Below are 13,172 nucleotides of genomic sequence, written 5' to 3'. Positions count from 1 at the left end.
AATATTCCTTAAAAAAAATATCCGTATTGCAGTATTTATTCATTTTATTTTAATGTCACTATGGGTTTTGTAAATTTAAATTAACATTCTAGGCCTATCTCTACATTTTCTTATGCTTGAGTAAATATTGTCCCTACAATGAATATTTTTTTAAATTTCATATTTCCAATTTTAAGTAAGAATGTTTGATAATGTAAATTTTAAGTAAAGGTCATTCTAGTTTCTAAAGATTTAAATTGATTTTAACTCATCAACTATTAAAAATAAATTTTGTTTGTCTTTTGACAAAGTACACATTTTATAGTGACTATTCATTTTGTTTATTTTTACTTTTAGATGGATCAATACGAAATGGGCGGTTGGAACTCAAGATGACAAATGCTGACTATGTCGTCAAGACTGGTCTGTCATAGCTTATGCAGTGCTATCACAGCCAGTTTTGATGATCACAGTCACATTGATTCCGTGGATATAATTCCGGAGCTGGCTGCACCACTTTGTGAGTGCACAAAGGATACTCCTCTTGTCCTATTCGCTAAAGTGGATGTGAAATGTAATTTTAAATCATATCACAGCCACTTTGGTGAGCTAGGCTGAGAGAAAACCTTCAAGGAAATGCAGCACAAATGAAACCGGCTACTTATATTTTTGTAACTAATGTCCTAAATGTTTTACTCCACTTTTATTTATAATTTCACCAGTGACCGGGTTTCGTCGTGACCGACATTGTCAATCATGATCCTATATAATTATGGGAATAAATTAATTTAAATTTAAAGAATTTTAGTATAATGTTATAAAATCATGATTGCCAACCCGCCCTGCTTGCACTTGTATATAACATAATAATTTGTTTAGTCTCGCACCAGGCTGACTGACGATGCCGGTCACGATGAAACCCAGTCACTGGTGAAAATGATAAATACAAGTAGAATAATACTAAATACAATGTTTTTTTTAAATTGTAATTAAAATGCAGCTTCAACAAAAAAATGTACCCAGAGAAAGTCATTGCTTTATAGTTTCACTTATTTTTCACTTCCTTTTCCTTTCTCATTATTAAAATGGCGACCCCGAGGAAAAACTTGACCAACACAAAGCTTCATGTTTTGATGCTGTGCATTTTATTTATTTAATGAGTACATATTTTTATTTGAATAATTTGAATTTTTTTTAATAATTTAAGATTTTAAAACTAACAATTGTGCTATGTGGGATGTTTTTTGGGTAAACATGGCAAATTGAGCAAAAATGTTAAATTGTTCTGATGTTTTTACTTCTGTTGTAAGGTCCTTTTTCGAGAAGTACATTTCATAATTTTCGTCATCTTGTTTCAAATTATCTTTTAAAAAAAATATTTGTTTTTTTTGTACTGATGTATTGTGAACACTTACCGAATTCTTTCCTTGTTCTATGTATTTTTGTAATTTTTTTGGAATAATTTTTAGTTGCATGTGTGTTCAAATTAAATTCATTTGCATGCAGCTGCAAGACTTTTGGTTATATTAGCTTCCATATTAAGTAGATGAAATTTTTAATTATTATAAACTTTAATTTCAACTTTTAATAGGGTCTAGATTTCCGACCGCCCATGCGCTCTAACTGCGGGACATGTGATCTAAATTATAATTAGTTTTGAACTAAAACGTTAAGTCATTTTAAAAAAAATAATTGGGGGCTAGATTTCTAACCATTCATGCGCTCTGTAGCTGCGAGATGTGTTGTAATCTAGCTCATAGGAGCTATTATTAAAATTTCCAACTATTGGAAATGGGGAATTAGAATCCCAGCTGCCTGTGCGATCTGTAGCTGCAAGACTTGTTGGAATATTTATTGAAGTGATTTCCACAAAAATTGGTCTGTGCAAATTATCCAGAATAAAATCACCCTGACAACGTTGAGACAATTTGTGACGGGCGTCACTTAAAACAATCTTCCATTATAACAGTGATGGCGCAGTGTCGATTAAAGATTTTTTGAGCATATATTTGTTACATTTTAAGTAAATTCCTAAATAATTCAGGTGAGATGGGTTTTATGTAAAACTGTTAGGGCTATGTGGGGTAAATAAAAAAAAAACTGATTTTAATGTAAACCTATATGACAATTCATAAAAATAAATTTAATTTCATGTGATATAAATCTGTCAATTTTATATAAAAGAGAATTCTTGATGTTAACGCCAAAATTTAAATCCGATATTCATCGGTGTTGGCTTATACAACTGCTTAAAATTCTTTAAAAAGCTTAAATGTCTAAATTTTGGCTATAGTGGTGCTGTCGATAACATAGGTGTTGGTCTATGAATTTTTCGTCTATCGATTTTACTTTATACCGTGTTAAAATGTACCGATGACGATAGCATTTGTAATAGCGGCCCTGGCATGTGGTGCAAAAAAAAACTAATTAGTATGATTTACCCAAATATTTCAATTTTGGGGACCGTCATTAAGGAGTTGTAAACAACTCGCTATTAGAAAATGGGAATCAAGCTGTGAGAGAGAAGGGTTCGAACCTTGAATCCGCAATTCCATGTCACTATCCACGGTGCTACAACCCAGTTCAATTTGTCTATTTGTGTTACATGCATGTAATTTTAAAGGAATAAAAAAAATAATTTTAAAAATAGCTTACCATGTTGTAGGTTTGCACTGATTTTAATTTATTTTATTTTTTTATACCTATTTCACATAAAATCCTAACAATCAATTGGCTCTATAGCTGCAAGACATCTTAGGAATGTATGGTGTGGTGATTTTCACGAAAGTGGCGCTATAAGATTTCTGGCAGAAGTAAATGATATGTTATTTGGCAAGGTGTTCTCATTTATTTTTGTCATTACACTTGATTTGAAAAGTAAAGGAGCTTTGTTTTTCTATCTTTGAACATCAGCGGGCGAATCGTCTAAATAAGCGATTATGCAAAACTTATCATTGCATTTGACTTTTGATAATGTTTTCAGATTAACCATGTTTATGGGAAAATAATTGTTATTTATATTAATCACCACCACCATTTATATTTTCCTAGAAAAAAAATATCGACAAAGTTCGCCCAGTCCAGACGGGCTCAGTGAACGATGAAACTAGTCAAAACCTCAGCTTATTTCTCCATACAAAAAGTACACTTTATTTTACGTATTTAACCTAGTTGCGTTTTTTAGTACTAAAACAAGCTTGCTGATTACAAATATTTGAAGATTCTCTATTTGGATACTAGTACTTCAAACATTATTTTCGAAGGACTATTTTTCTTTGATAGGGTACCGTTGACATATTATGTATCGCATAGGACATGTGGCGTTTGCAGTCGTGATTTTTGGCATTATTCATTTAAAAAATAATCGGTTAGTGCTCAGTGTTGACATTTAAATAAATCATAATGGAAATACTTTTGTAAAAGTCTTAGTATTGTATAAAAATAGTGTAGAAAAAAGCTATGTACATTGCGTGGTTAGTAATAATTGTTGTTCGAGGTGATTTTCACAGAACCACAGTAAAAAGGGCATTTATAATTTAATTATAAATGGCTATTTTATATATTTATTATGTACTTATATTCATGGTAATTTTTTGTAGATTACATATAATAAGCTCACCAAAGCATAAGTATCTTTTCCCATTAGAGAGGTATGGTTGAGGTCTACGTTTAAGGTGCGCGGAAGGAATGCAGTAGTGTGTTGTGATGCTGTCCAGTTGAAGTTTCGATGAAAATGAGCTAGGCGATATTCACAAATATATTATGAATGTATTCTTGAATATTGAGGTGCCAATTTTTTTTTAAACTCGATCGGGCAGTGGGGCAGTGTCAAAACACAGTATCATACAAGGCGTGGGAAGGAATAAACGTAAACCCCGTCTACAGATGTTATTCGATGATTGTTGTGTATGTACTATATGTATTAATAATAAAGAGAAAGGTAAAATACTAAAATATCTGCCAACATTTTTGTCCAAATATACTTTGGTGTTAGTTAGTTTATTTAGGTGTTTCAATCTGTACCAATTTAGAAAAACGAAACAACATAATAAATTAACACTTTGTAATAAAAAAACATGCATGTTCATTCCTAAAAATAAAATCTATAGGTACCTACAAGGAATGTGCTTTTTATATAATATTTTTATCTTATAAATACATTCATGCCGCCATGATGTTAAAATGTACCATGTTTTGTATGCACATATTTATTAACCTGGAATTTTTTGGTCAGTCAACTAAAGCAGAATTCGGCGCTTGCTAAACGTACTATGCGTACTGACATCACTGAATTGCTGCTAATGAATTCCATTTCTACCCCTTTGTGGTCAATTACCCAGGTTAATCGACCTTTGCATTAATTAATAAAGTTTTTTTTATTAAATATGTAGTCTAGATATATATTGTTCTATAACTCTTGCGTTGCACAATGGTAACTTAACTTCGTTCCATTAAATATATTTTTTAAATTACAATAATTGTATTTTAACAATCTCCGCAGTACATTGTTTGTATACCAAATTGTAAAGGTATCTTGGCCCCACACCGGACTTGAATTAAATACAGTAGAGTCTCGGTTATCCGACCTTCAGTTATCCAACCTTCCGAGTTATCTGACCGGTAGGAACAGTTTTTGAAATCCAATAACTTTCCACGGAAAGCAATATTGCTTCTTAACAATGCCATCCTGACGAGGACGAAGTTAAAGATAAGGAAATAAAGGCCATGATTTTGCCTCCAAATGTGACTTCCTTATGTCAACCTATGGATCAGGGGACCCTAGAGACAATGAAGAGGAGTTAGCGAAGGAACCTGCTTTCTTCTTTGATTGACGCTATAGACCAGGGAGAAGACATGGTGAACTAATTGCGTCATCTTAATTTGAGAGACGTGGCTTACTACGTGGCCCAATCATGGGAGTGTTGGAGTGAACACCATTTCTAAATCTTGGAAAGTTTTGTTCCAAAAAAATTAAGAATCTCCGGGTGGTGAAAATGTACAGAAGGAGACCGAACCGGACAACACCAGACTACTTCCAATGTTACAAGTGCCGCGTTGCGCAGACGCAACAGAAGAGGACGTGAATGAGTGGATTGCCCAAGACACATTTTCAATGTCATTTTTATCATTTTCCGTGTTAATAATAATGTTTGGATAATTTATATAACGCCATTTTTGTAAAAAATCACCTCCGATTATTTTTTTTTTTAAAAAAAAGAAAAATTTGCATTCTTATGATTTACCCAAATATTTCATTTTGAGGGCCATTTTCAACGAGTTGTAAATAACTCACTATTAGAAAATGGGAATCAAGTTAGGGTAAAGTGGGATTCGAACCACAGACCTTTGGTCCGTGAGTCCGAGACACTAGCCACAGGACCACAACCGACCTTTTCGCTTATCCGACCATGCCGCGGCCGGTTTAGGTCGGATAATCGAGACTCTACTGTAATGTGTTTTGATATGCATTATTAGTAGTTTTCTTATAATATATCGACGCTGGAAAGGCTATTTACTTTAAGCGACATTTTGTGAACTTTACAGGAGAGCCACATTGTCGATCGACGGGGTAAATCATATTTTAATGTGTATTGACCTATTTATTGAAAATATTTTACAAGTCACTTGTCATTTAATGTAATTAGTTCTGTTATTAAAACTGCGATGTCGCTTAAAGTAAATAGCCTTTCCAGTGTCAATATGGTTCTTTATATTTTATAATATTTAATCATGGGAGTGATTTTTCACTATGAAAAAATTAAACAAAATTAGAATGATTATGGAAAGTTTTCTTTTAGCTAGTTTGAACATACCTTTTGAACTTACCTTTTGAACATACGCAGTCCGGTAAGCAATGGATAGGGGAGATTGTAGGTTCGGTGTGACATAGAGGCATTTGACTACTATATAAGTAGATGAAGTCTCCATTACGAACAAGTGCCAGATAGGGAATCATAATTGCAATAATTTTTGTTTGTAGAAAAGAAGTTATTTAAAAAATTATGACTTTTCTCTGTTATAGATCTGCATTAGAAAGAGGTTAATTGCTTTTTTTTATTTAAAAAATATTTTTTGTGGTAATTTAACACGCTTGCAGACACTTTTCTCATAGTATCCACTCATGGACACATCATGTTCTTATTAAAAAAAATGTTTCGATTCCGATTTGACTGATACGCCTGTCTGACGGTAGAACGACCCATCTCAAAAAAGGCTCGGCTGCGATAAACCTTTAAAATGTTTTATGAAATTTAAATCAAAACTTTTATATAGCCACACCAAGTTGCTAATTAGCTAGGAAGATGTGGAAAATTGTGACACTTGTTGCAGACTTTTTTTTTTTTAAAGGGACACAATATTTTATCCTACCATATAATTACTTCAGTTTCACGTAGCCTATAGTCGCTTTTTCACTACGAATGCTTTATGGACTGACAGCTTTAGCCCTCATTCCCTAAATGAGACACTATTTGAATGGCTATTCCTGGAAAGGCATAATCGCGCACGAGTCGTGCGAAAAAGAACACAAGTTAGTAAGCTCAGGGTAACAATTCCATTTGATTCCTGACAATCAGATTACATTGAATATTCTAGTAAATTAATGATATATTTTTAAACACAACTGAAATTGATAGAATCAATGAATATCCTGCTTTTAATACCAATGTATGAAATATAAGTTCCTTCAATTAGCAATAAATCATTCGATAAACAAAAGTTGTGTTTTAAAACAAAAACTAAATACAGAAACAATTTTTATTCTAAAAAAATATGCGATTAAAATATTTGTGAGATACTTATATAATAAAATAAAGAAAACAGTACTGTACAAAAATCTTATTTCACAACAGTGTTCTGAAATAACTACAATTTTTATTTTTTTATTATAGAAAACATATCTTTGTATAATATGTGATATCAAGACTAGTTCTTAATTTATAATATTGGGCTAGGTTAGGATCATATCATGTTTTTTTAAAAAACTTAATAAATGGTGTTGCTGTTCCAAAAGATGTGTGTAAATTTTGTTGCAAGCTGTAATCATTTATTTGCACTCGCATCGAGAGCTTCCCAAAGAATTAGATGAGATTATTGCTGGGCTAAAACCGAAAATGATTTCTTATATCCGAATTAAAGCATAAGAAAAATTTGCAGTTTGAATTGCATCCTGAACTTAATTTATTCAAAGATTACAAAGGTATTTTTAATGGAGAGTTTTATCTAAAGTTTGCATTTCCTCGGTCAGATACCTGTAAATATTGTGAGCGGTCATTTATACAACTAACAGATACTGGCAAAGAGAGTACAAATTTTAAACTGAAAGTTCTCTGCACAACGCCAAGTTAGAGGCTGCTCATAAATGGATGAAAGAAAAAACTATTCCTGCAAAACAAAATGATGATGCTATTGTACTGTGCAAAGATCTTCAGCAAATATTATTGTGTCCTGTATTATATCACTCAAATGTATACTACCAACTTATAACTTAGCCATACATAACATGGGTAAAATACAGCCACGATGCATTAATGGAATGAATGCATAGCCAAACGAGGCTCGGCAGAAATAGCTTCATGTTTTATAAAATAATGCAACATGGTAACATTACTTGTTTGCGAGATCGAGGACATCGTAGATCATTTTCAATGTATCACACCGTAGCGTAGTCAATAAACTTAATTTATAATAAAACTTAAGTCTTTTGATCGCAAAAATATGCATTTCCAATTGTAGGTTGGGGTAATGCACGCCGACCGACAATATTAAACTCAATAAAATTGTTTGAATTTCAACAGAGATATTTGGAGGTTAACCTCTAATTTAGTGTGGAGTCCTTAAGGACAGTAAGAAAACATCAGTACTCTTGAGGATTTTTAAAATGTTTATTTTTGTAATGTGTATTTTAGAAAACAAATTTACTTTAAAGCTTTTCAGACGAAATGCTTTGAAGCGATAAGAAATTGGCTCTCAAAAGAAATCTTAATTGTTGTACAGCTGGTCGTTTGCTGTTTTGACTGAGTTTGCTAAACCCTAGGCATGGGTAACTCAATTTTGAACTGATTCAAAAAGCCGGTTCGAATTCTTTGAGCTGCAGCTCAAATTTCTTATAGGTGGCTCACAGCGGTTCATTGTGAGTTTCGTTCGAATCATACATGTACACGACGCTTTACAGAAAATTAAGTATCAGGTCGCTGACTCGGCGCGTTAGCGTTGTTTTGGGGAACCTTACATTTATTTGAGCCCAATGGTGCGACCTGTGTGGTTCAGCTCACTGCCATAGCAGTTTTGCGCCTGAGTTCGCTACTCGCAGCAGTTCGGTGAAACAATGTGAGCTGATTTGTGAGCCGGTTTAAAACTCCAGCTCAAGTACTTTAGCTGTGAGCTGACCTGTGGCTCAAAAAAAATCTTGAGTTACCCATGCCTACCGATCACTGGGTTAGATTAATCCAGTAAAACATGTGCAATACATTGCCATGTGAATTTAGCCTAAGGTATAGTTTTTGTTAAATGTTAACAAACATAAAAGTAGGTATGTATCTCACAATATACAAAGAACTAGAATGTACAGAAATAAATAAATCTATTGTGGTGTGCTAAGACCGGCAGTGCCAAGAGCTGAAGGATCTTCAAATACAGGAGCTTGTGGTTTGAATTGTTCCGCTGTCATTCTTGAAAACAGGATACCAATTCCTTCAATAAGGGCCAGGAGAACTCCTCCCACTACGGCACTTCCAGCCATTGCGGGTACACCTGTGAAAGAAACAAAATATATAACTTGTGTCTATTTAACTTCACAGACTGATATGGTTTTAAAATACTGATTTTTCTAGGTTATGCTGTTTCAAAAACACTTTCAATCCCTCAGATTAGTTAGCAGCAAACACCTGCATTTCTTTCTCCATTTATATCGTCAGTATACTGATAAAACCTCAAGGTAACAATTCACTAGAGAAGCCCTTTAGCTCTATTGCATAGAACAAAAGCGTTCCAAATTTTTAGTTAAACAACAAATAATGGACAGTTTCGGTTTGCGCTTGCAATTCTCGACCAGAGAATCTAAGGCTCTTTGTATTGCCATAATCTGTAGCTAAGTTCAGTCATATCACTCCACTACTTCGGAATTACACTGGCTATATTTTCCACAGAGGGTGGAATACAAACTCTGTTGGCTTATGTATAAGTCACTGCACAACTCTGCTCCAGAATATCTAAGGGAACTCTGCATTCCAGATGAACTAGCTGACAGGCGCCTTACACTTAGTTCAGCTACATCTACGTCGAAAGGAAAAGTTATTATACCTCTATGCAAACAGCGCACTAAATTCGGTGAACGTACATTTGCGGTCGCAGGCCCAGGTAGGCAGGCCGCAGGAATGTTCTCCCAGCAGAGGTGCGAAACTGTGAGAGTGAAGTGATGTTTCAGAAAAAACTTAAAACCCACTTGTTCTCTAAATCATTTGAATAAATCCTTAGCATGTGGTGAAAAAGCACATTGTTTTTCTTTTATTGAAAAAGCTCAAATTAAATTTAAAGATTTATATAATCACTTTGTAAAGCGCCTTTAAGGTATTATATTACGAAAATGGCGCAATATAAGTAATTCATAATAATAATAACAATGTCAATTGTATTACCCCAAAGAAAAATAGCCCCTGAGAAATAATGTTTGAAATACTGTTTTCCAATTCAAGAATCTTCAAATAATTTGTGTAATCTGTAAGCTTACTCTAGGAGAAAAAAACTGCGAATTGGTTTAAGATGTACAAAATATAGTATACTTATTTGTATGAAGAACTAAGCTGGGAATAATCTGTTAGTTTCATGGCTCACTGCTGGCCCTAGGCATATTTTATTTATATTTGGGGAAAAATACAAACGGTGGCAATGATTCATAAGAAATAATAATTTGTTTTTTTTTCTGTAAGTAAAGTGACTATAGAACATTTTTATGTATAGTAAAATATAATGGTAAGCATAATCGCTTATATAGATGATTCACTCATGATGTTCAGAGATAGAAAAACAAGACACCTTTACGTTTCAAATCAAGTGTAACAACAAAAATAAACTTAATTTGAAGGCCGATCACCTTACCTTTATGTAACAGACAATCGAGATTCGCTCCATTGGATAGGGAAATTATGATGATTATTAATGTCTGGTTTAAACACATTATTGGTATCCTAAAAGAGCTTTGGCAGCGGAGATTTTATTGATAGATCTTTGATAATTACCATTTCGGGCAGCCAGTATTCCTCCAGTAAGGGCTCCACTCATGATGGAGTTCCATGGATCTTCTTTCTTCCTAATGTGGACAAGGGTGCAGTCTATTGTTGAGAACATGCCGCCCCAAACTGCAAAGTTTCCCGCTATGATTGGAGATCTGTGTTTTATTGCTGTAACACTGCCTGCCTGTAAAAAAGAAAGGATTCGAAGCAAATCATTACAAAGAGGAACAAATGGGAAATAATTTATAAAAAGAAGAATACATATTATATCCTTCGAACCCTGCTTGACATAAATGGAAAAAGTAACAATGTCTCTAAAATTAACAAATATGGTACACTTACCACAAATATTTATTTTGTATGCAAGCAATGCAATGAAAAAACTCAAACAAACTCAAAATATACTAAACACTTGTCAAATTACAATTGACAAAAGCATTCAACACCTTCTATTTTGGACGCATCCACGAGGCCGTGCCTCTGTATCAGGTTATTTCTTTGCACTACCCATGGATTATTTAGTCTTCCTCTGGTTGTAATTCGGGGAAGACCCATGGAGATCGCTTGGTTCACAATGTGATCGGTGCTCTGCCTCAAACGCGCCCATACCATCTCAATTGCCTTTCCTCCACCTTACTGTTGATATCTGTGACACCTAGGTTTCCATGAATGCGTGAGATTTTTATTGTGACACTTCATAAATTGTCCAGCATTCGGAGCAATAGAGGAGTGCGGGTCTTGAAATCGTTTGATATACTTTTCATTTTAACTTTATTGGTATTTTTGGATCACATAGGACTCCCATCATAGATCTAAACTTCATTCATCTTACACTAACTCTATGTGTTAAATCTGCTGCACATTCTCCATCGCTATGGATGAGGGACCCAAGGTACTTAAAGGAGTCACCATTTGATGATGTTTCTGGAGCATTTGTATTTTTGAACGGCGAGTGCTCTCATATCTAAGTCCTGAAAGTATTGGGTTATTAGGTAAAGGGTGAGTGCTCTCACTTCCTTTGGTTTGATCTACAGTCCCCCGAGGATGCGGGTTCTTTAGTAATATAAAGCATCACATTCACATAACATGTGCAAAGGTGAATCATCATCTGCAGGTGACTATTGCAGTGCACTGCACAACCTACATGTAGAAGTTTCAAGGAGATTAATTCTAGCGGGGCGTTTATTTAATCTGCAGTGCCCTGTAAGGACTAGTGATCACCCTCACTTGGCTTTTTTTATAAGGTCTGAAGCAAACCTTTGCGAGTACCCTTCAGTAAGTGTTTCGCATGGTGCTGACCAGGTGCTTTTTGTCAGAGTAAAGGGTTTTGATTAATGATTTTTTCGTAAATAGATCGAAATAATTTTCCAGTTCGAAAGATTAAGAACGTAGGTATTATTTCATTCTTATTTTTATTTATTTTATTTTATTCAGAAAACATACAGCCATACAAAATAAGTATTAAAAACAACAATTTTTTAACATAAAAAGACCAATTAAGTTTTCATAAATTAAAAAGATATAAACATTAAATGTGACAAAAAAATAAAAAAATAAATAAGAATTTTAAGTGAGAAAAGAATAATTGCTGACATTTGCGTTTTCCATGGAGGTAATAAATTAAAATAAATAAAAATACCGAATGTACACGCCGAGCCATCCAAGCACACACATATAAAACATACACAAACATATACATTACATGCGGCACATATACATAGCATAAACCACTCAAGATGCACATTCAGCAACTATCCCAAATAATCGACCCCATGAAGAAATTTTCTGTACAAATGCAACGTGCAGTTAAAAATGTCTACATCAATACTGAGTCCGTTATAATTTCTACAGGTACGTCTAATGAATGAATTCGAGGTATAATTGTTTTTACAAGTTGGTACATAAAAAAAGGAATTTAATCTAGTATAGCGAAGAGGACAACGGAAACCAATATTTTGTAAAAGATACGGCGAATCAACTATATTATTGAGAATTTTGAAAAGAAAAATTAAATCATATGTAAGGCGCTTTTTTTGTAGTGATTCTATATTAAAATTGATCAAAGATGCGCCGTAATCATTTTCAATGTTGGCATTTTAAATTTCTTCTATTATTTGAGTAATATCTGTATTGAATGGGTAAATCGACAGTAAGGGTGGCCGAATGTAACGAACAAATAATAGAAAAGGCAAAATAAAATGTGTGTCTTTCATAGTTATATTTTATTTTTTAAGAATCAACAAATTGTTTTTATTGACAAATTAATAATTTAACAACTCTCAGCTCTGTGATCAATTGGTGTTTAAAAACGAAGATTTATTTCCGCAATTTGTGTTTGTAAACGAAGATTTATTTCCGCAATTGCGGAAATAAATCTTGCTATTCTCAAAATTTAATGGATTCTTACCAGTCGTCTGCTGAATCCCGACGGGGCATTTCTAAAGCCTTTTATGGAATGGAATACACCTCCACCAATAGCACCCATGAGGAAAGCACCACCGCAATCATCCATAATCCTCCATGGACATGGTTCTCGTGAATATTCATCCATGATGTAATATTATTCCTCTAGCTGAAACAATCGACGTATTCACTAACGGACAATGACATTATAATTTTGAGTTAGATACAAATATTTATTTCTTCACTGAGCTGTATAGGGAGATTTGAAGAAAGGTCATTATTTTTAATGAATAATACCTTCAGTTACCATTCGTAACCTTAAAATATCTGATCGATCGAAGAGCACGACGTAACGCAACTATTGTATGACAGGGCGACATTTCCGCCAAATTTTAGACAGAATAAGAGGTTTTCTTAAATTGTATACTTACTTGATTTGGCAAAAAGATCAATATTTTAAACTAATTTACGTAAACTCTAACCCAAAACCGATAAACGCAGAAAGGAACTTTGACATCTGCGGCAGAGCAGAGACAAAAAGAGGAAGAAAAAGTACACAAC

General features: G+C 33.7%; 1 protein-coding gene across 1 annotated transcript; it reads right to left on the bottom strand.

Annotated features, from left to right (window-relative positions):
• Positions 1-6,513: 6,513 nt before the first annotated feature.
• On the bottom strand, positions 6,514-13,146 carry Tim17b (Translocase of the inner mitochondrial membrane 17b). Its single transcript, XM_088239927.1, has 4 exons — positions 13,043-13,146; positions 12,616-12,780; positions 10,215-10,392; positions 6,514-8,730 (listed from the first exon to the last, which is right to left on the bottom strand). Exons 2-4 carry the CDS (start codon positions 12,757-12,759, stop codon positions 8,561-8,563), a joined length of 492 nt encoding a protein of 163 aa, XP_088096053.1. The 5' UTR covers positions 12,760-12,780; positions 13,043-13,146; the 3' UTR covers positions 6,514-8,560.
• Between the last annotated feature and the right edge of the window lie 26 nt (positions 13,147-13,172).

Source organism: Micrasema longulum, unplaced genomic scaffold (genome assembly GCF_059751315.1).
Source record: "Micrasema longulum isolate JH-2025_06_02 unplaced genomic scaffold, ASM5975131v1 h1tg002305l, whole genome shotgun sequence".
In the NCBI taxonomy this organism is placed as follows: domain Eukaryota; kingdom Metazoa; phylum Arthropoda; class Insecta; order Trichoptera; family Brachycentridae; genus Micrasema; species Micrasema longulum.
Note: the sequence above shows the minus strand (reverse complement) of the source record. Positions and strands in the feature narration are given on the sequence as shown.

Coding starts and splice junctions, on each gene's coding strand:
- Tim17b (XM_088239927.1), bottom strand. CDS start 12,759: ATGGATGAATATTCACGAGAACCATGTCCATGGAGGATTATGGATGAT. Junction 10,393..12,615: donor CGGGATTCAGCAGACGACTG/GTAAGAATCCAT, acceptor TCTTTTTTACAG/GCAGGCAGTGTTACAGCAAT. Junction 8,731..10,214: donor AATACTGGCTGCCCGAAATG/GTAATTATCAAA, acceptor TTTCTTTCACAG/GTGTACCCGCAATGGCTGGA.